This window comes from Erpetoichthys calabaricus, chromosome 1, assembly GCF_900747795.2.
Source record: "Erpetoichthys calabaricus chromosome 1, fErpCal1.3, whole genome shotgun sequence".
NCBI lineage: Eukaryota > Metazoa > Chordata > Cladistia > Polypteriformes > Polypteridae > Erpetoichthys > Erpetoichthys calabaricus.
Genome location: NC_041394.2, coordinates 194,944,351 through 194,968,152, shown reverse-complemented (window position 1 = coordinate 194,968,152; position 23,802 = coordinate 194,944,351). Strand labels below are relative to the sequence as shown.

At 34.8% G+C, this 23,802-nt stretch overlaps 1 protein-coding gene across 2 annotated transcripts in view; it reads left to right on the top strand.

The window, feature by feature from the left end:
- Positions 1–20,418, top strand: part of LOC114658510 (monocarboxylate transporter 2-like) — a 122,128-nt gene extending 101,710 nt beyond the window's left edge. For both annotated transcript variants that reach the window (XM_028810576.2, XM_028810579.2), the window contains exons 3-5: positions 3,519–3,662; positions 13,098–13,919; positions 17,187–20,418. In XM_028810576.2, coding sequence (XP_028666409.1) covers positions 3,519–3,662; positions 13,098–13,919; positions 17,187–17,470 — 1,250 coding nt within the window. In that variant the 3' untranslated portion in view covers positions 17,471–20,418. The remainder of the gene's footprint in view (positions 1–3,518; positions 3,663–13,097; positions 13,920–17,186) is intronic.
- The last annotated feature ends 3,384 nt before the right edge of the window (positions 20,419–23,802 follow it).

Here is a 23,802-nt window from a genome sequence, read left to right as displayed (position 1 = left end):
TTAATTATTAACAATACAGATTATTTAAATGAAGTTAAAGTTTTATCTGTATAATATAATCAACATATTTTTCTGCATTTCATCTTAAAAATGATATCGTCATCATACGCGCTTTATAAAGTGGCGCAGGTTGTGCAATATTATAACTGTAGTGCAAGTTTACAGTGAGGTAATTATACTTATAAGTACAAACAGTTCTACAAGGAGCTCTTGATTGAGTGCGTTTATAGTTTTTGGGATGAAACTGTTTGTGAACCGCGAGGTCCGTACAGGAAAGGCTTTGAAGCATTTGCTTGATGCTGTATGCCGATAATTCTCTTTCCGATCAGCTGCTGCTGTGATTCCCCACTCAGATACAGTGATATAAATACTCCGAGTGGTGCAGTGAGAGTAATATGGAAAAAGATGATCCGCTGTGGCAACCCTTAACGGGAGCAGCTGAAAGAAGAAGAAGATGCAGTGAGAGTAACAACGCTAAAGCAGTTATGGTATTTGGAATACTATGGCTATTCCCTGGACCATTATATTGCTACAGGTTAATTACAATCAGATGCATTACACTAATAAACAATATGCAGTTAGTTTCAGTGTATTTACAAAGCCGCGTCAGGAATGTGGGTCTAAGAAAGAAAGGGTAACCCCACAGGAACAGTAGCACTGCTTTGATGCTGGGTGCTGCCAGTCTGCAAAACCGAGCGGAGAAATTGCGTACGCCAGGGTATGAGGTACCATGGAAATGTGCATGGCTTTATGCCAAGTTCAGGGTTTATACATCGCAATTTGAGCGTGGAAACGTTCGTACGCAACATTTCTGTGCGTGCGCACCGTTTATACATGAGGGCCCCTGATCTCAGTTAAAATCCACTATAAAATTAATTGTCTATGCTGCTTCCTGATTGAATCTTTCTCTGTTTCTTTGTTACTTACATACTGTATATATATATATTTGTCATTTAATTTTTCTAAAAAATTTAATGAATCTTTACTGCTTTAAACAGACACACTGATTAAAAAGGAGATATTTTCTGATATTGTCACCTGGTCAGTCCTTGGGATACCTTGTGCTTTTAGTTTTGCTCTTTTCAGAAGTACATCTTAAAATGAACTTATCAAGATATAACTATCTAAAGTACAATCTAACTCAACAATTATGATAATCTCCATCTAAGTGCTTTTATGATTTTAATCCCCCATTACTCAGATTGCCATTTATATTTTCTTCCCATTCTGAATTTAACACTAGTAGATACATTTACAACACCAATTGACGTTGTGTCTTAAAATTTTTAATTATTTAGTTAGTGTGCTTGTCATGTTCCTGCTCTTCCTTGACTTTTTTGAAATAGCTGTACTGAAAATGCCTATTTTGTTATAATTCTGAAGTTCTGTTCAGAAAAAGAGATTCATGACATTTTTTTTACACTAAAGTCTGCTCACCACTTCAAGTAGTGTTAGTGAATGCTATTACCTAGGTGTGAATTGGTTATTTTATCCTTAAGTTCGCACTTGTATAACCTTTTTTACTTCAAAAAATCCTCACCTGCCACTGTTAATTGACATTACTGAACATTGTAAACCAAGTGTTAGTTGTTATCTCTCTTTTTCAGACAACTAGAGAACAATTACTGAAAAAATGTGACACATCAAATCACTCACATTGATCCACTGCAAGTGATGAAGATGATCATATACTTCCATGCAAAACTGACATATCTGAATAAAAAAAAACAGTAAATACAACTTTGACAGTGAAGAAACTATAACAGTATTTTATTAAAATGTTAATTTATTTGATGAACTAAAACGCTGAAACAGAAATTGTATCGAATAAATACATTTTCATTTGTTTTTTAAATTGTTTAATTATGTTTTTATCATTTTTTTTTGTAACTGGAATTCAAAATTATGAATCAATGCTGCAGTCAGAAGCATAACTAGGTTATATGTCTGTGTAGCTATGGTGCCTGCTAACAGAATCCTATGCTTTAAGTGTCAGTTTCTTCTTAATACACACTTAATGCACTTTTCATTAGCTAATCAGCAGCACAGAAAAGTATTAGATTAGGGTGGGGAAAATAATGCCCTTGTCTAATCAATTGGGTATCCAAAAAAGACATGTGCCATAAAATTTCAACATCCACTTGAGAAGACGACGCTTGCTGAAAAGCTAAATTTTAAGCAGTTCGGATAATATAAAGTAGATATTCTTGTAAAACAGCAATCGGTGTGGTAAAGTTTATTTGATAACATGTTGTCAATATGACAAAAAGCCTGTTATTGTGATGGACCTATGGCAGAACTACAGAGAAGACTTCAATTCCCAGCAGTCAGCAAGGGTGTGCAGGGCTTGATAAGAGGAAGTACACAGTTTAAGAGGGTCAGCTTTGAGCAGGAGCAAAGGCAGCAAAGCTTTGCAGTCTTTTATATCTGTGCAACATCTCAGTGTGCATGTGTCACAAAAAGTGGATAGCTCAGCTTGGTGCTTGCATAATTCAAGGTGGCATGACTTTTGGTTGCAGAGTGTGTATCTTTATATTTTTGCAGTTTGCCTACTTAAGATATGCATATCCTAAGTAATAACATTTTCGTTAGCTGTTTTATTGCATATTCTATAGCACCAGAGTAAGATTTCAGTGCTTAGCCAAGAATGAGCAGTAACTCAAACTCCTAATTACCATAGGATATTTTGCATTATGTTTGAAATTCCAAAAATTTGATGTATAATAAGGAAACATCTTTGGCTACACATTGTATTACTTGGATGACTGACTATGACATCACTCCCTTGGGGAAGCCTTTGACATAATGATGATTTTTGATCTTTTGCCTTCTGATCTTGGTAGTGTTCATTTCCCGGTCCTTTACAATTGTGTCAGAACATCTTATTTCTAATGCAATCTAAATTTTTGTGCTTGGAAAATGCACACAACCATATATTTCAAAATATGTAATCAATTAAATATATCTGTATGTAATATGGTTAAGAAAAAAAGGCTAATTTTGTTCTCAAAAAACTGACATCTTGTTTGCTTTTTGCTTACCATACTATACTATATTTATATAATATTTACTATATTCAAATTATTATGCTAAATGAACAAACTATTAAGCATGACAACAAATTGTTCTGATTCAGAACAAACAAAAGGAATGAATGCAATCTCTGCTAAGTTTAGAATGACTATACAGTTCTCTCCTGGAATGTTGGGTATTTGTGTAAGATATATGTTTTACACCTATTTCTTGAAATAACAGGGCAAGATCCTTGTTCATGCCTATAAAGACATTTTTATTTTCATTTCAGATTATTTTACAGGTAGGAAACGCATTGTGTTCAGTTATCACAACTAGACTAAAGCCCCAGTTTAATAATATAATTATTTAACAGAAAATCTGCTTTGGGCATAATTCTCTTTTCTGTTTTGTCATATTGCTCATAACTTTTTGCACTAGTGTGTTTTTCATAATTCAGACATACTCTTTCTGCATTTAACGTTGTCATTTCTTGTCATTTACAGGCCCCATTAGCAGCATTCTTGTAAACAAATATGGAAGTCGACCAGTGATATTCATGGGAGGCATTCTTTGTTCAATAGGAATGATTTCTGCCTCTTTCTGCAACAATATTATACAGCTTTATGTTTGCATTGGAATTATAGGAGGTAGGTTCTGCATTACGTGTGTTCTTTAGTAATTGCTTTTATTGTAAGGCTTTATTGTTCTCTGATTTTGACATGTTGTATAATGACAAGATAACATTTTCACCAACTTAAGTGTTTCAAAGCTGCACTGCAAATTTTTAAGAAGCTATGCAATTGGTTTCATAAAGTCTTTTTATTATTTTTCAGATTTTTTAAAAGTCTATACACAAAATCCTGGACTCCTTGGGTTATGATATTTTTTTTTTCTCCACATTTAATTAATAATTTTGAACTTTACAGCTGTGTGCAGCCTTGTGAGAGCTTTTGTGTAATGTAAGATTTGAAACCATCTGTCTGAGCACATGTGCCAAATACAAACTCCTCCTAGGCCATTTAGTCTGCTGTCGCACAACCTGCACTAAATTACTGTCAGGAGTTAGAAATGAAAAAGTTATCAAAGGAATTTTGATTAATGATGCACCCTATCTACTGTGGGCATCACACAAGGACATGCCAGCAGTGTTACAAGTAGGATTCTTCTAGACCTTTATGTGTTTCATTTTAAAACATGTATTTAATTTGTTTCTAGAGTTCCCACTTTGAAAGTGACAGTGGGTGTGAAATCTTGATGAACTGAATGTTTTATTTCAGAGCTAATATCCATCCATCCATCCATTTTCCAACCCACTGAATCCGAACACAGGGTCACGGGGGTCTGCTGGAGCCAATCCCAGCCAACACAGGGCACAAGGCAGGAACCAATCCTGGGACGGGTGCCAACCCACCGCAGGACACACACAAACACACCCACACACCAAGCACACACTAGGGCCAATTTAGAATCACCAATTCACCTAACCTGCATGTCTTTGGACTGTGGGAGGAAACTGGAGCGCCCGGAGGAAACCCACGCAGACACGGGGAGAACATGCAAACTCCACGCAGGGAGGACCCAGGAAGCAAACCCGGGTCTCCTAACTGCGAGGCAGCAGCGCTACCACTGCGCCACCGTGCCACCCTTCAGAGCTAATATTTCCATCCCAAAGTATTTTTGCCATTTGTTCCATGGTGTATCCTCTGTTTTGATTAAATAATGTGACCAGAGAAACCAATAAATTTTTGGACTGCTCAATTCAGTAGTTATGCATGATCAGAAATAAATAATATCATTAAAACATCCTTAAAGTTACAAACCAGCTAACAGTCTAGATTAATGAAAGCTTTTTCCTGTTATTATGTGATACGACAGTTACATGACTTAATTGTTACTCTGTCATTACTTTAATTTTAAATATTTTGCAAAACTGCACAGCTTATATTAATGTTGCTTATAAGATTACATATGTTTACTCTTTTCCAGTCAGCATTTGGTTAGCTACATTTTGGTTATGTCATTTGAACTTAATCTAATAGACTGACCTTTGTGATGTTGACAACACACTCAGGTTGAAGAAATCTACTTCACTTTTTACTTGTGCAGGATTATGACTGTGCTGTATTATCTTGAATTACATAATATACTGTTCAAAGTAGATATTTTACAGTTTAAGAGTTGACTGCTCATTGCTACTTTCATCTATATTAACTGCAGCACCTTCTGGTAATTTTTATTTATTAATTTGATTTTGCTGTCCATCTGTTACTTTGATTGCTTTTAGCGTTTTTCTTTTTTGATTTTACTTTATTTCTGTCTATTTTATTTTGGGTTGACAAGAAGGTTAATCATATAAGGAGTATATCAAGAAAATGAAAGAATAAAATTACACTATACTATAACTATATAACTGATGAATCTGACACATGCTGTAATTGTGACATTAGATTCAATGAAAAAGAAAAAAACAAACAAATCAAATTATGTATTTTTTTTCTACAGTAATGTTTTTTTAATTAATTCCTTTTAAATACAAAGAACTTGATTATAAAATGTACGTAAACATCACATGCACAGAAATACTGCATTATACAGTGCCTTGCAAAACTATTCCGTTCCTTAACAAATTCCCCAGAATGTCAAATCCTTCATTGAATTGTGTTCTTTGTGGCATTTTTATTTCAAAGCACTAAGACTCAAAATTAACTTGAGTTAATTTTAATTGTGATATCGTTTTATGAAAAAATAAAATAATAATAAGAAAAAAGAGAAAATGTGCTGTTTGGATATGTATTTCTTTTCACTGTATATGTATGATATATTTAAATGCTAGAATGTTAAAATGAACTTGACAACAAATTGAAGTTCTTACTATGTACATGATATACATTCCCAACTTACACTTTTTTAGTTGATTTTTATTTTAAGAGATCCATCCATCCATTTTCCAACCCGCTGAATCCGAACACAGGGTCACGGGGGTCTGCTGGAGCCAATCCCAGCCAACACAGGGCACAAGGCAGGAACCAATCCCGGGCAGGGTGCCAACCCACCGCAGGACACACACAAACACACCCACACACCAAGCACACACTAGGGCCAATTTAGAATCGCCAATCCACCTAACCTGCATGTCTTTGGATTGTGGGAGGAAACCCACGCAGACACGGGGAGAACATGCAAACTCCACGCAGGAAGGACCCAGGAAGCGAACCCAGGTCCCCAGATCTCCCAACTGCGAGGCAGCAGCGCTACCCACTGCGCCACCGTGCCGCCCTATTTTATGAGATTTGTTTTCAAATTCATTTGCCTTTATTTTGACACCTCAGCGACCTATTAACCTTTCCTAGTTTACTGAGCTTTAAATCTGTTTTAAAGCAAAAGTGATGAACTTTACAATAAATTCCTCTTTAAATTGCATACCACAACATTATTTTATAATATTTGGATCACTGTGTGTTTGAAGTATACTGTGCATACAGTAATACCTTGGTTAACAAATCCTTAGAGAAGTCGGCATAAAACACGCTACAATACTTGTGCAAGTCCATGTACTCGTCCACTAAAGCTCTGTGGTATAGTGTGAGGCAACTTCCCTACACATAATGTCCATTCTCTGTCACTGATATTGTGTGTACCTTAGAACAATTTAAGTTCATAAAAACATTAAAACAATTTGCCTAATATTTTATGAAAACTAAGCATGTTCTTTAGTAAATAAATGTAGATTATAAAGAGCATAGAAGCTGTAGAAAAGAAAAGCTACAATACCATAACTGGGGTTAGCACCCAGCCATGAAAGAAGTTTGGAAACAACACCAAATTACCAAATTACAGTTTGCTTTGAGATTGTGTGAGAATATTTGTATTCAGTGTGAATGGCATCTGAGCCCAGATTTATACTTTTAGATCAGATATTTACGAGACAACAAGACTGTTTGTTGTGCTACAAAATTAGACTTGATTATTAAGCATGCAGCAGCATTCAGCTACAGTTTATTTTCCAGAATGCACATATTCTCTGCTCAGTTGTATACATCAGTGGCCTATTAACATTAATTCACTGAAAAACTTGAGTCAAATTAATAAATATAGTGTGTTTACCAGTTGTACAAATTATTCATGCCACATTTTACTGAGTGATGCCTTGTTGAGCAGAATATTGATCATTGACAATGCATTTGCCAGTTATTTGACATGTTGCAGATTTTTTTTTGTTTGTGTTTTTTATTTATGGGTTAGAAAGTCTTAATCTTGAGACACTGCAAAAGTACAAGTATAAAGGAATCTCTAGGTGCCCCGTGTGCCCTACCTTATTACAGGTAACTCCATATTATTATATTGTGGGTCTTCCACATCTCCTCATCAACAATTTCAACAATATGTTCCTTTACATGCTTCAGCTAGTGTCTCCATGTTCTTACCACATTTACTGCATTTAAAGCTGACTCTTTGCTCCAGCTCTTAGTCCTGAATTGACACTTGAATAAAGCCATACTGTATGTATCTCATTCTGGTGGTAACTCATGAGGCATACCTAAAGCCACTTTATGGACTAGGGCATGTCATATATTTTCTATGGAAAAGGTACACAGTGCTTTGTGGAGGACCCAGGTTCTACTGTACTTCTTCACAGCTTAAATTCCAGACCATCGGAAGTGACTCTGTGCTGATTTTAGGTTAGCCAAGTTTACTAATCTCCTGGAAAATGAACGTAGTGTCTAACCAGTAACTGGCAAAATTCACCTTCCATGGCATCTATTACATGTATGGACATTATGTCCCCTTTCCCCTCTGACCTAAGTACTCATGGTTCCTCAACCATTGTGGTTTTGTAATTAAATATAGTGCCAATTGTACCATCTCTCAGTACCTCTTGTGTGTTTATTACAAATTTGCCATGCCTTTGTCAGATGGGCAGTATAATAAAAAAATAATAATTTTGTAATGAGATGAATGCAAGGTATGTCCAATGAATAAATAGGAAAAAAAACAGCGAAGAACAAAAAGATAAAGAATAATCAGTATTAAATCCAGTTGTCAAAACCCAAGAATTTCAGTAGTACTGTACAAGCAATCAAAAAACAAAATGAAGAGACAAAATTCTTAGTGAAAAATTCCTAGCAAAATCATAACTAAAAGCCATTTCTATAAACAAATACTGAGTTAGTTTTTTGATCATTTTTACACAATTTGAAAAGAGTGCCATGCTCTGCTATTTTAAAAAAGGTTATGCAATCAATAATGAACATTGTTGCTAACAACAATGATCACAAAATGGCAGCAATCAGGCTATAAAATCAGCAGGTTAAATGGTGGTGTGATGATGCATACAATACACTACAGTATAATTAGACATATATGTTCACACTCAACCACGGCCACCAGTTCGTGCTTGCATGCACCTCGTTACGAAAGACCTGTGTGCAGCAAACGTCACTGTGCAACAATGATGTTGTGCTAATGACACAGATGAAGAGACAAAACATTGAACCAAAGCAAATACCGCAGCTCAACAAAATACAAGTGAAACACCTCAGCAACAGAGGGCAAGGCTTTACGTTTTCACTAAAAACATTTTCTGTCTGGAGGTATTTTCTCAAGACAAACATTAATAGCACTCGTATGCCAGTGATATGGCTTAGACATGGTATTGCCAGTGTGTTTTTACGAAAAAAGCCAGTGGGACAGCAAGTAGAGGTGAGTCCACCTCCAGTAATTTTTAAGAGTTATCTGACACCTCTCCAAGTTCACAAATATAGTAAAACTGCCAGGGAGTGTTTGGGTTGTTTTTTGCCCAGAAGACCACACACAACTAGTATACTATAAATATAAAATTAAATATACACATTAAATAATGTTTTTAGAATAAAATGTGCCTTACCAAAGTATGGTTCCAAAATTGTGTTCACAACAGTTTATTCCAGCTTGAATTTTAGTTTCCATTATTTTGTCCCTTTTTACACACTGATGCACCCCAGATATAACTCCTACAGCAAATATAATAGCCATAAAAATGCGTTAAAGTATTTGGCAGGCTTGTAAAAGTACTGTAGCTAGGAAGGAAGACTTATGAGTGACCCTGTAATGGATTATTTCACTGATTTGACACTGTGGACAGATTAGAGTGCCTGCCTTAAACAACTAGCTCCCTTTAAGCACAAATAAATGCCACAGTGCTGTAAAAAAAGAAATGGTGCAGAGCACAAAACATACTGAAAACACTGACAAGAAAACTGAACACAACATCAGACTACTTTGGAACCCAAGAAACAGCGAGGAGTCAGTATTTGCATAAAGTATAAAACGAGGAATTAGCAAAAGCAGTGAAAAATGGACTTGCCTTCTGATCTAACTCACAATACCAGTTTAAGAAAACCATAGAAAGTTGCTGAAAACTTATAATAAAGTGCACAAGTAAACATTTACCTATTTTCTAGTGTGTTTCAACTCTAAGGTGCCACTTTTTTCTTAAGGTATACTGTGTGTATATATACTTTTTTTGTATCTCTTTAGTAATAATTTAGTGTAAAAGGACAACCAGTATTTAAACCTTTTATGTTACTTTATAAATTTATTTTACACAATGTCGAAAAATTAATAAGAAAGCTACATATTTTGGCAGCTGCTGCTTTAATTTTCAATGAAATGAAAAAACCTCATTTATAAAAGTTTGCTGCACATGACTTAACTGAAAATAAATGAATAGTTCCTATGTGTATAATACATATTTATCTATTTTACTTATGCCTTTATTCCAGCAACTTCCAACATCTGAGGTACAATTTGTTACATTACTTTTGTTTTTTGCAGCACAGGCAAGTGAAGTGACTTCCTCAGGGTCACACAGTGGTGTCAGTACCAGGATTTGAACTGACAAGCTCCGGGTTTACTGAAATATTACTGAAGAAAGAAAAAAAACGAAAACGGGCAAATAGGGCTATGCATACAGATGTCCATCCATCCATTATCCAACCCGCTATATTAATATTATTTATTGTATCAGTATGCTGCTGCTGGAGAATGTGAATTTCCCATTGGGATTAATAAAGTATCTATCTATCTATCTATCTATCTATCTATCTATCTATCTATCTATCTATCTATCTATCTATCTATATACAGTATATATATATGTGAATGTATGTATGTATATATGTATGTCTATATTTATATCTATATATATATATATATATGTAGATATGTAAATTTGTATATATATATATATATATATATATATATAAATGTATATGTGGATGTGTATATGTATATATATGTAGATATGTGTATATGTAGATATGTATATATATGTATATATGTTTATGTATATATATAGTTACATAACCTCTTTAACACACTACTTCTCCGCTGCAAAGCGTGGGTATTTTGCTATATATATATATATATATATATATATATAATGACAGCAACACTCATAACAATGACAACACAATTACATATATATATATGTAGATATGTATATATATATATGTGTCAATCTATCTATGTATGTATGTCTAGATATATATATATATATATATATATATATATATATGTAGATATGTATATATATGTGTATATATATGTAGATGTGTATATATGTAGATATGTAAATATTTATGTATATATATGTGTCTGTGTGTGTGTATATATATATATATATATATATATATATATATATATATGCGTGTGTGTGTGTGTGTGTATGTATGTGTGTATATATATGTTGATATGTGTATATATATATATATATATGTATATATATGTGGATGTGTATATGTATATATATATATATGTAGATATGTGTATATATAGATATGTATATATATGTATATGTATATATATGTTTATGTGTGTGTGTGTGTGTATATTATATATATATAAAAGACAGCAACACTCATAACAATGACAACACAATTACATTGACAATCATGTTACGTTATTTTTAAAATGTTTCCTTTTTTTTTTTCATAACCTCTTTAACACACTACTTCTCCGCTGCGAAGCGCGGGTATTTTGCTAGTATATATATATATATATATATATATATATATATATATATATATATATATATATATATATATATATATCCATTTTCCAACCCGCTGAATCCAAACACAGGGTCACGGGGGTCTGCTGGAGCCAATCCCAGCCAACACAGGGCACAAGGCCGGAACCAATCCCAGGCAGGGTGCCAACCCACCGCAGTATATATATATATATATATATATATATATATATATACAGTGGTGTGAAAAACTATTTGCCCCCTTCCTGATTTCTTATTCTTTTGCATGTTTGTCACACAAAATGTTTCTGATCATCAAACACATTTAACCATTAGTCAAATATAACACAAGTAAACACAAAATGCAGTTTTTAAATGATGGTTTTTATTATTTAGGGAGAAAAAAAATCCAAACCTACATGGCCCTGTGTGAAAAAGTAATTGCCCCCTTGTTAAAAAATAACCTAACTGTGGTGTATCACACCTGAGTTCAATTTCCGTAGCCACCCCCCAGGCCTGATTACTGCCACACCTGTTTCAATCAAGAAATCACTTAAATAGGAGCTGCCTGACACAGAGAAGTAGACCAAAAGCACCTCAAAAGCTAGACATCATGCCAAGATCCAAAGAAATTCAGGAACAAATGAGAACAGAAGTAATTGAGATCTATCAGTCTGGTAAAGGTTATAAAGCCATTTCTAAAGCTTTGGGACTCCAGCGAACCACAGTGAGAGCCATTATCCACAAATGGCAAAAACATGGAACAGTGGTGAACCTTCCCAGGAGTGGCCGGCCGACCAAAATTACCCCAAGAGCGCAGAGACGACTCATCCGAGAGGTCGCAAAAGACCCCAGGACAACGTCTAAAGAACTGTAGGCCTCACTTGCCTCAATTAAGGTCAGTGTTCACGACTCCACCATAAGAAAGAGACTGGGCAAAAACGGCCTGCATGGCAGATTTCCAAGACGCAAACCACTGTTAAGCAAAAAGAACATTAGGGCTCGTCTCAATTTTGCTAAGAAACATTTCAATGATTGCCAAGATTTTTGGGAAAATACCTTGTGGACTGATGAGTCAAAAGTTGAACTTTTTGGAAGGCAAATGTTCCGTTACATCTGGCATAAAAGGAACACAGCATTTCAGAAAAAGAACATCATACCAACAGTAAAATATGGTGGTGGTAGTGTGATGGTCTGGGGTTGTTTTGCTGCTTCAGGACCTGGAAGGCTTGCTGTGATAGATGGAACCATGAATTCTACTGTCTACCAAAAAATCCTGAAGGAGAATGTCCGGCCATCTGTTCGTCAACTCAAGCTGAAGCGATCTTGGGTGCTGCAACAGGACAATGACCCAAAACACACCAGCAAATCCACCTCTGAATGGCTGAAGAAAAACAAAATGAAGACTTTGGAGTGGCCTAGTCAAAGTCCTGACCTGAATCCAATTGAGATGCTATGGCATGACCTTAAAAAGGCGGTTCATGCTAGAAAACCCTCAAATAAAGCTGAATTACAACAATTTTACAAAGATGAGTGGGCCAAAATTCCTCCAGAGCGCTGTAAAAGACTCATTGCAAGTTATCGCAAACGCTTGATTGCAGTTATTGCTGCTAAGGGTGGCCCAACCAGTTATTAGGTTCAGGGGGCAATTACTTTTTCACACAGGGCCATGTAGGTTTGGATTTTTTTTTCTCCCTAAATAATAAAAACCACCATTTACAAACTGCATTTTGTGTTTCCTTGTGTTATATTTGACTAATGGTTAAATGTGTTTGATAATCAGAAACATTTTGTGTGACAAACATGCAAAAGAATAAGAAATCAGGAAGGGGGCAAATAGTTTTTCACACCACTGTATATATATATATATATATATATTACAAAGCACACTTTATTAGTAGTTAAGCAAAGCAAGTATTTTTGTTATGTTTCCAGTAAATTATTAACTCAATTTTCATAACCATGTGAGAAAGTATTATTTGTTTTCCTTGGGATTCTATTCAAAGTTTTATGTTTCTATTTAGTTTTTCCTATATACATAAAATTTTTAAATATTTATATTTTTCTTTTGTAGGTTTTGGATTGGCGTTTAATCTGCAGCCCGCCCTGACTATGATCGGAAGATATTTCTATAAGAAACGTCCAATTGCTAATGGTCTGGCAATGGCTGGAAGCCCAGTATTCCTGAGCACTTTGGCTCCTCTTAATCAGTACTTGTTTAATTCATATGGATGGAGAGGGAGCTTCTTAATTTTAGGTGGAGTTCTGTTGAACTGCTGTGTTGCAGGTGCATTGATGAGACCAGTGGGACCAACGCCAGCTCCTGTTGTCAAAAAAGATGTGGAATCAGAAGTAGCAGACCCATTACTGCAGAACAAAGCAAATCCAAAGAAGTTGACAGTATGGGAAACTTTCAATAAATATTTGGACCTAACACTCTTCAAACATAGAGGATTTCTCATTTATTTGTCTGGAAATGTAATTATGTTTGTTGGCTTCTTTGCACCTATTGTATTTTTAGCTGCATATGCTAAAACCCAGGGCATCGATGAGTATAAAGCAGCTTTTCTACTTTCAATTTTAGCTTTTGTAGACATGTTTGCTCGACCTTCTATGGGACTGTTGGCAAACACAAAAAAAGTACGGCCTAAAATACAGTATTTTTTCAGCTTTGCTGTCCTGTATAATGGTATATGTCATGTTTTTTGCCCACTAGCAAAGGGCTATTCTGGACTTGTAATTTATGCTGTGTTTTTTGGATTTGCCTTTGGAATGGTTAGCTCTGTTCTCTTTGAAACTTTAATGGACCTTGTTGGGGCTAAGAGGTTCTCGAGTGCTGTTGGACTAGTCACCATTGTAGAGTGTGGCCCCGTTTTAATTGGACCACCACTGGCAGGTATGTACAGATAGATAGACAAATACCTTATATGCATATATATATATGTTTTATAGTGTTACAGAAGCTGTGTGTTCTTTCTGTTTTTCTCATTATTTTTGAACATGTTTTACTAGTTACTTATCTAGGTTAAGAATAGGCTTGATCTGGCTTCTGGCTTGTCACTGATAGTAGCTACTAGAAATTGGAAAAATGAATTCCAAATTTACAGATGATCTACACTCAGCACAAAACCAGGCACCGGCTTGCATTGACTAGCTCATCTTCAAACAGGCTGTGAACTTGGAAGGGGTCACAAAGGCTATCTTATGTTTGCAACACCTGGAAACATCAGATACACTAAGAAAATAAAAGCATTGTGGTTTAAATACTCCTGTAATGAGCTACTAAGCAGCTCAGCTCCACTGAACCATAAGAGCTGGTTGTGCAAAGACATAGAGGGCAATGTGCTGGTGTGGGAATAAAAGCAAGGCAAAAAGGACTCAAGACTGATCTGCCATCCATTACAATGGGTGATGTTCAATTGCTGTCTAATAAGATGGATGAACTGTCCACTCTCTTAGCAGGTCGTGGTGCATACATATACAGAGGTTTTTTACATTTTACAGAGAGCTGTCTTAAACCTGATATACCTGACTACTGTATGAATGCAAGATGGATGTCATCCTATGTGAGCAGAGACCTAGTGCGGTGTGGAAAAAAGAAAGGAAGGGTAGTGGTCATCTGTGTGAATTATGAATGGTATAAAAGGGAGCATATTCCAGTTAAAACTACAGTTTGTAATTCAGACACTGAAATTCTGGCTGTCAGAATTCGATATCGTTATTTACCCAAGGAAATGTTTTTATAAACCTCAGGAATGGAAATGATTCACTCTGTCACTAATGCTTTAATTGATGTCTCATTCTGATCCTGCAGTTGTAATATGCGGTGCATTCAACCATGTGACTTTGGAAGGAACAATAACAAACCTAAATCAGTTTGTGTCATGTTCCATTTGAGGAAATAAGAAGCTGGACCTGCTCTATTCAAATGTAAAAGATGCTTTTAAGTGTAAACTGCTGACACTTCTGTGCAGATCTAACCACAACCTGATTCACTGCTCTGAATGACTGCATCCAAATGACAGGTTGGCAAATGATGTACAAGTCAAATGGGAATGATATTGAGGGACTCAGTCATTGCATCACAGGCAATATTTATTTTTGCGTCGACACTGTGGTACCCCTCAAAGAAAGTCAGTTGGTTTCCAAACAACAAGCCCTGGATTACTAAGCAGCTAAAATGTCTCCTGAATGAGAAAAAGAGGTCATCCAAATCCACTGACAAAGAAGCTCTGAAGGATGCACAGCAAATACTGAAGAAAAAGCTGAATGGATGAAAGAAAGCTTACAAATCTAAAATAAAAAAACAAACTCTGAATGGATGATGTCTGAATGGACTGTGCATAATTACTGGACTCAAGCAATCCAGGGCTTAGGTTCTATAAGAGGACATGGACAAAGCTAATGCCCTGAACCATTTTTTAAATATTCTCTCCCACTGCCACCTTTTTCCAGTGACCAGCCCACACCAACCCTACTACATCAACAACTCCTAACATGTGAACTAGAATGGTCGGTGACAAGTCCAGCTCTGACCATCAGTGTAGACTGTCCATAACTGAAAACCATGCGAGGAAACAACTAAGAAAGTCGCAGCACCAGATGGAGTCAGTCCTCGTTTTTTTTTTATGGCCTGTGCTGTCCAACTTTGTGGTATTCTCTGTCACCTATGCAGTCTGTCTCTAAGGCTCCAGCAAGTGCTGCTTGAGTACCATTGTGAACAATACTGCACATCCTGTCTTTAACACAGTAACACTGAGTACTTTTAGAAAACAAATTATTCAGCAGAAGTGTGTCAGGTAATACTACTGGGGCTCCTTTATACCATGAGCGATACGCCTCCATAATGTCTCACAATGACTGTGACTGCTAAGTCAGAATTTTTTTTTGTTTTTGATTTTCTTCCTTTTTAGTCATTCTGATGTGAGTTTAGACCATACAGTTTGGGATATATAGTTTGGTATTTCTGTTTTATGTTTATGTGTATATATATATATATATATATATATATATATAGATAGATAGATAGATAGATATAGATAGATATATATAGATATATATATATATATATATATATATATATATAGATATATATAGATAGATATAGATAGATATATAGATATATATATATAGATATAGATATATATATATAGATATGTGTGTGTGTGTGTATTTTATATATATATATAAAATTTGTTTACGTAATGAGCTTCAGCATTAAGCCAAATTTAATCCTTAAGGAGTAATAAAGGTTTGTCTGAGTGCTTTCAAATCAATTAATCCTGTTCATCAAATATTATAAAAAATCCAAATGACACCAATATATTCTTAATTGTAATGGTAAATTATAAATTTCAATAAAAACAAACATTGTGTCTGTGAATGGAATATGCTACCTATTAATTATATTTATTTAATATACTACTTATGCCATGTAGTTTTATAGATACCTAAAAAATGTTAATCTCGGGTTTCACATCGAAAATGAATAAAACAGTCTTTCTGACAGAATGAGCCAACACTGGACCTCAGCAAACAATATAAAGACAAGACGGCCATAAAAAAAGTCACATAATCCACATGTCACATCATTCATACATATTCTCACCATGGGCAAAAATGTATGCATTTTTTGTTAAAAAATTGCTGAATAAATTCTTACAGAAAATTAAAGAGTGTGTGCAATGGAAATGCATTCACTCAGGAGTGATCTTTTGAATTAAAGACTCTTGACCAATAAATGTAATTGCCTGTCCTTTGCCCGCACTTCTGATTTGTCTGGAAGTATTTGTTTAATAATATTTTAGCAAAATGTTCATGCATTTTGCCCAAGGTGAGAATATTGCTGAGTGATGTCATATGTGGATTATGTGACACGAGTAATAGGAGATTTTTTCATGGGCGTCATTTATATAGTTTGCGTAATCCAGTGTTGGTCACCAGAGATGCCTATTCTTTTAGAAACCTTATTACCCTCATTCTGCATGAGAACATGAGATTAAAAATTTTTCTTGGATATCACTGCAAACTACCTGGGATAAGTAACCATAAAAATATAATTTTGGGGTGGCATATTCATTTAATGTCATCTGCTTTTATAATAACTGTTTATTGAATGATGTGTACATGCTTTATGTCTTTTTTTTTTAATCTGTTTTGCTAGGCTGGTTGGTGGATTTGACTGGAGACTATAAATACATGTATTTTTGCTGTGGAATTATCGTGATCATCTCAAGTATCTGGTTGTTTATTGGGAATGCCATCAACTACAGACTGCTGGCTAAAGAAAAACGATATGAGGAAGAACAGAAGGAGCATGAAGCCAATGTGACAAACGGTGAAAAAAATGCGGAAGCACCCCAGGAAAGTAAAGAAAATGCAATTGAAAATCTGGCTGTCAGTCCTCAGAAAAACCCAGATGAGGCAGAAAGAGAGACAAATATTTAAAGGTGTAGATTTACAAAACAGTAAGAAATTGAAATGGATCCAGTGTATTAATGTCAAAGATTGAGCGATTTTAAATGCTCTTGCTCCTCTCTATATCAATAAGTATTGCTGCCAAAGTAACAGCTCTTTCTGTGTTTTTAATTTAAATATTGCTGAAGTGGTTTGTGATATTTCAGTCATTAAGCAGCTTGAACTAACTGTGTTTTCAGCCATGTAAAAATGGCTGTGCAAGTATGAAGTGTTGGTATTACTTTCAGAAGATATTGATTTTTGTTTTGGTTTAAACACCACCAAGCATACCATCATTTCAAGATTTCAGAAAGAAAAATGCCTGAATGAGTTTTAGTGTTGGAAAAGTAAAATTCATGTGAATAATTTGGAGAAGCTATCTGCTCTATGGATGTAAAAAAAAGAGACATTTTTTATGAAAAATACAGTTGCCACACTCTGCAACAGCTACTTTCAAAGTACAGCATTGCCTTAAACCTCAAGAATTAATGTACACTTTTTATTCTACAACTTTTGCATCTTGCAGATTTTTTAATGGTAAATTAAAAAGGATTTAATCACTGTACAGGATTTTTGGCCTGTACAGTGGCATGCCATTGTCAAGAAAACAAGGCAGAAATTAACAAAGTATATTTAGCTGCATATTTGTTTTAATATGTGCTTGTTTAAGTGGTATTAACTATTAGTCATTTTATTCCTTTATTGCTTGATTGTTACTAATTTGAAAAAACATGTAAAGTCATTTTAAAATGTGTTTAGGACACAGACATCCACATATGCATAAAATATCATTTTTCTTACTTAGCAGAAAAATTCCATTGCATCACATCACATATAAAATGTTTTTGAAACCTCACTGTACAAAACGCAAACACTAAATGTTGATAGGTATTACATTTTTAACACAGTGTATCTCGAGTTGAGTGACTGTTGTTGTTACAAACAAAATGCAAATCCTTTTTTTGCATGAAGGAAATTATTTATTCCATTTAGAAGGAAAGAGTGATCATATCTTCTCAAATAACATACGAGGGACGTTAAAAAAAAATTCCGCACTTTTTCTTACCTCAATTTATTAAGAATTTAAAAAACAAATGACATCACTTTTCTACTTAGTCATCTTTGTTCGCAGTTTTCCCAATGTTGTACCAACTTTTTAATACCCAATTATTAACCCTCCCGCCTTCACCGCTTCCAACGAAGATATAAGTGTGGAAACGTTTTGAACGTCCCTCATATTAACCATTTGTAAAAATAAACACAACACAGGGCTGCTACAAACACGTACAGTATGACAAATGCAACTAACTTGGGCTTCCAACTGCTGCAAATGCAGTTTTTACCATTTAGTATTGGGTATGCATTAAGCCAAGTCTGTTATATTGCTTTGTGCCACAACTGTCATTCAGCTCAATATTCCTTTTTATGTGTATTTTTCTGAAATGTTTTTCAACGTACCATCAAAAATATTGTTAATAATCTATTTTTGTAGCTGTAATATATTTATATGTAGGTTTTTGTTATAATAATATGTTAATTCTTCATCATTGCCCTTAATAGGGTTTTATGTAATGAGTCCAAGTATGACTTTTTTGCATTTTATTTATTATACTAGATAAAACATTTCCTTGTTTTCTTGTTTTATTTATGGACCAACAATGTTTATCTTGTGAAAAAATAACCATTAACTTATTTTTATCAGAAGACACTTTCTTGTGATAATTATTATAAAAATTGAAAACTAAAGCTATAAAATCAACCAGTAGCCTTAATGCTAATTATAAATTTGTTTGTTGTTTTTAATCTTCAAATTCATAACATGTTTTAATTTATGTACTACATAGCAGAAAGTATGCTAATAATCAAGTCTAAAATTTGTTGTTTTTTTTTTCAGGGTTTTTATTTTATCTGTAAATATTTTATTGAAAGATATCAAATGTTGAATTAAACGAATATATGAATTAGCTAAGGAAATGTAAAACCATCATATACATTATCAAAGTCAGCAATCAGAAGTAAAAGCCACTAGGCAGAGGCTGATGTGTACCAGAATAGTAAAAGGTATATTGGCCTTCTCCCAAGTTAGTTACAGTGTATAGAAATTGCTGAAAGAAAAATGCGTAAAATATAGCACTTTCTTTTGTACTGCCTCCTTTATTTGGAAATCCTGATAAAAGGGAAATTCTGGAGTTATACTGTAGGTGGCTTCTTATAAGACAATTTCTGAAAGTTAATTTTAATACAATCATTACATAATGATTTTTAGTATTAATGAATGCACTGAACAATACTTCAAAACAATCAGAAAAATCAATTTGGTGTTAATGGTAATTCTCAGTTCCAGTGGGCTGAGTGAGTTCTCTTGGGTAAAAGTTGTTTTTTTAAGACCTTCAGAGCCTTCGGGAAAAACCCCTGGTGCAGTTTGGTCATTCCAAGCATTGGATGAAAATGCACTTTTATATCTGAAAAAACAGGGACACTTATCTTTGAGTAAATAGTACCTTCGGATATTAACGCACAATGTTTTGGTTTTTTTGTTTTTTTTTTAATAGAATAATAATATGCTTACAATCACATAGCTTATGTTGAGCTAACAATTATCATTAGCTTAGATCTTGATTTATTAATTTATCTACTGTGGGGCAAATGCCTCAGACTTTTACAGGGTTATTGAATTTAAATAATGCAAATTGTTGTTTTTCTTAGTATGCATCAAAAACTCCTCCAGAAGAAGTCTAGACCAAAGTGTGGTGATTTTCTCATCACAGCTACCAATAACATTTCTGTTGTACTACATTGGCTTGACTACCTAGAAATTGAACCATTTTAATTAAGTATTTGAATTATTTGGCTATATGACTAAATTAATTATTTTGTATATGTCCATTTGTTTGTTCCCTGTCCTATACCTATCTTGAAATAAAGGGTGTGTAAATGCACTTTGTATTGCCCAGATCTTTTTCTTATTTTTATCATGTTATTTTATTTTTGTTTTGTACTACTGCATCTTTTTCATACACTATGCAAAATAAAAAGGACCCCTTCAGGGATCTCCCTAGTAATTCATTAATCATTATTAGTAATACTAACGTACACACTTGATAAGTTTGAGTGCTGCTGAATGTTCATTTCACATTCCTTTTACATCTTGCCTGAAGAAGGGGCCTGAGTTGCCTCGAAAGCTTGCATATTGTAATCTTTCTAGTTAGCCAATAAAAGGTGTCATTTTGCTTGGCTTTTCTCTACATTTGAAATGCTTGAAAGTGAAGTCTAACGGCACTTTTCCTGTGAAGTTTTAAACCAATTGGCCAGTTCCTTTAGGGAAATCTATAGTAAGCGAAATTGCACATTTCTGTTTTTAGATGATGAAATTTCTGATTTTGTTACATATTGAGCATAATAATTTTCATACCATGAAAAAGGCATGTAGATTATGATCCCTTAATCTTTAGAAACTAAGGAAAGCAATACTCTAAATGTTTTGTACATAGAAGACAGTCATTGAATGCCAGCCTGTGTCCATGTTGGCATTTTTACAAAGTCAAATGAGCTAGATTGATTGGCAACTTTAAATTAGCTTAATATGGATAAGTGTCAATGTCTGCTTGAGAGTGGTTAGCAATTAGTTGGCATCTTGTGTACAGTTTTGTTCAGAGCTTCAGTGTTATCTGAATGCTGAATTCTTATTCTGGCAGTATGGGAATATACAATAAATTACGTATTCAGTATGCTACGAATGATAACATGGATATCTTAAGTAGAAAAACATATTGTACATGGATAAACAATTGGCACACAAAAGTCATGCCACTTTATACTTCTAATCAGCATCACAAAGAACAGTCAACTTCCATAACATATATCGTCTTAGAATAGCTGTCTGCCCTTAAAGAACATCTATGTAATGTTAAAATGGCTATTACATTGTGTGGATTAAGGTAACTGCATGTGATAAAACAATTTACTATGGCTCCATTCTGCCACAGACACAGACGTGCTTTAGCACTAGTTATTTAAAGTAAAGCTCAACCCAAAAATGGCATTTTTTAATTTGTTACTTAACCTATGTTTGTATTAATGGCTGAGAAAAAATGTAATCTTACATTTTCGTGCAGAACGAAGAGAGCAAAGTTTCTGAAATGGTCTATGGTGACCAATGTTGGACAACAGCAAACATTATCAAAAAGTCTGTAAAACATCTCATGTTGTATAATCCACATGTAAAGTCATCCAATTGTATGCTGACAACATCCCAAACACATGTATTTTTACTTAAATATTGTTAAATAATCCACATCCAGAAAACACGTTCCTGAATGAAAATGGAATGATGTCAGGTTTTGTCTTCAAAATGCAGTGAACGACACCTTGTTTCTCTTCTATCAGAGAATAATGTATGGGTACTGACAAGAACAGTATATTTTTAACCAAAACACGTACTTTATGTGTGTACAATGACCATAGGAAGAGAAATTATTAGCAAATAGTTAGAGCAAAATATCCAAGTGTCATAGAGCATAGGATGGCCGAGTGACCTTCCAGGCTCCCAAAGTAAAACTTCTCTTTCTTTGTTTTTATCAATAGCTCCCCTTTTTTCCATTTTGTTCCTGAATTTAAACTCCATGGTATGCAGCACAAGATGTCTTTAAGTGCCAAGTCTGGAAAGCCGCTAAAGCTACACAGCTAATAAGACAGACCTGCCTGTTTACACTGCACGGCAAAAAGGGACTAACCTTTCTCCAAAAGGATCAGTCTTTTGCCTCCTTATGGGCTGTAGATATTTCTGTCAATTCCCCAGGAAAAGCATCCAAAGAAAAATTACTTTCAGGGTAAAAACTGCAATTGCAGAGCTTACCACTCCCTAGAGGCCCCTGTCTATATGAATGTCTTTACTTGTTCAAAGTTCTTGTCAAGCCAGTCCCCTGTTCTGTTCTACTCTAGTGGTACTTTTACCCCAACAATTGTTTGTAAGCTAAGCTGCCACTCAAAGATTGGTTGATCTAACAAAGCAAAGACACCAGCACTCAAAGTGGCGCGTCAGTTTTCTGTTTTTCGCAGTGTGCCAACAGTAAATGGTTGCAAGGTAAACACCCCCCCCCCCCTTCCCCTGTCCTAATTGCAATATAAACTCCAAAGATGCCAATGTGAACCCTCCCCCCATGCTCTGCAATGTACTGTATATCTCTCATTACATGTACTGTACAATCCCCAATGCGGATGACAGTTCTCTGATATAATGTATGTACAACCCCAATTCCAAAAAAGTTGGGATGCTGTTTAAAATGTAAATAAAACAGAATGGAATGATTTGCAAATCTCATAAAGGTATATTTTATTCACAATAGACCATAGAAAACATAAAAAATGTTGAAACTGAGACGCTTTACTTTTTCATGACAGATATTAGCTCATTTTGAATTTGATGACAGCAACACTTCTCAAAAATGTTGGCAACAAAATTCTGGATAAGTAAGTGGAACTAAAAAGAAACAGCCGGAGGAACATTTCCCAACTAATAGGTTAATTAGTTAACAAGTCAGTAACATGATTGGGCATAAAAAGAGCATCTTAGAGAGGCAGAGTCTCTCAGAAGTAAAAATAGACAGGTTCACCAAAAACTGCGCCTACGAATTGTGCAACAATCTCAGAATAATGTTTCTTAACATAACATTGCAAAGACTTTCAATATCTCATCATCTGTAGTACATAATATCATCAAAAGATTCTGACAATCTAGAGAAATCTCTGTGTGCAAGGGACAAGGCTGAAAATCAATATTGGATGCCTATGATCTTCAGGCCCTGAGGCAGCACTGCAAAAAAAACCAAAAAAAAAAACAGGCATGATTCTGTCATGGAAATCACTGCATGGGCTCAGGAACACTTCCAGAAATTGTCTATGAACACAGTTTACCATGCCATTCATAAATGAAGGTTAAAGCTCTATCATCTTCTCTGGGCCAAAGCTTGTTTAAAACAGAATGAGGCAAAGTGGAAAACTGTGCTTTGATCACACAAACTGAAATTTGAAATTCTTTTTGGAAAACATGGACACCAGGTCCTCTGGACTAAAGAGTGGAGGGACCATCCGGCTTCTTATCAGCACTCAGTTCAAAAGTCAACATCTCTGATGGTATGGGGTACGTTAGTGCTTATGGAATTGGCGGCTTTAACATTTTGAAAGACACCATCAATGGTATTTGCAGGTTTTAGAGCAACATATGCACCCACCCAGACAACATCTTTTTCAGGGAATGCTAAACAGCATACTGCATTTATTACAACAGGAAGGCTTCATAGTAGAAGAGACCGGGTACTGAACTG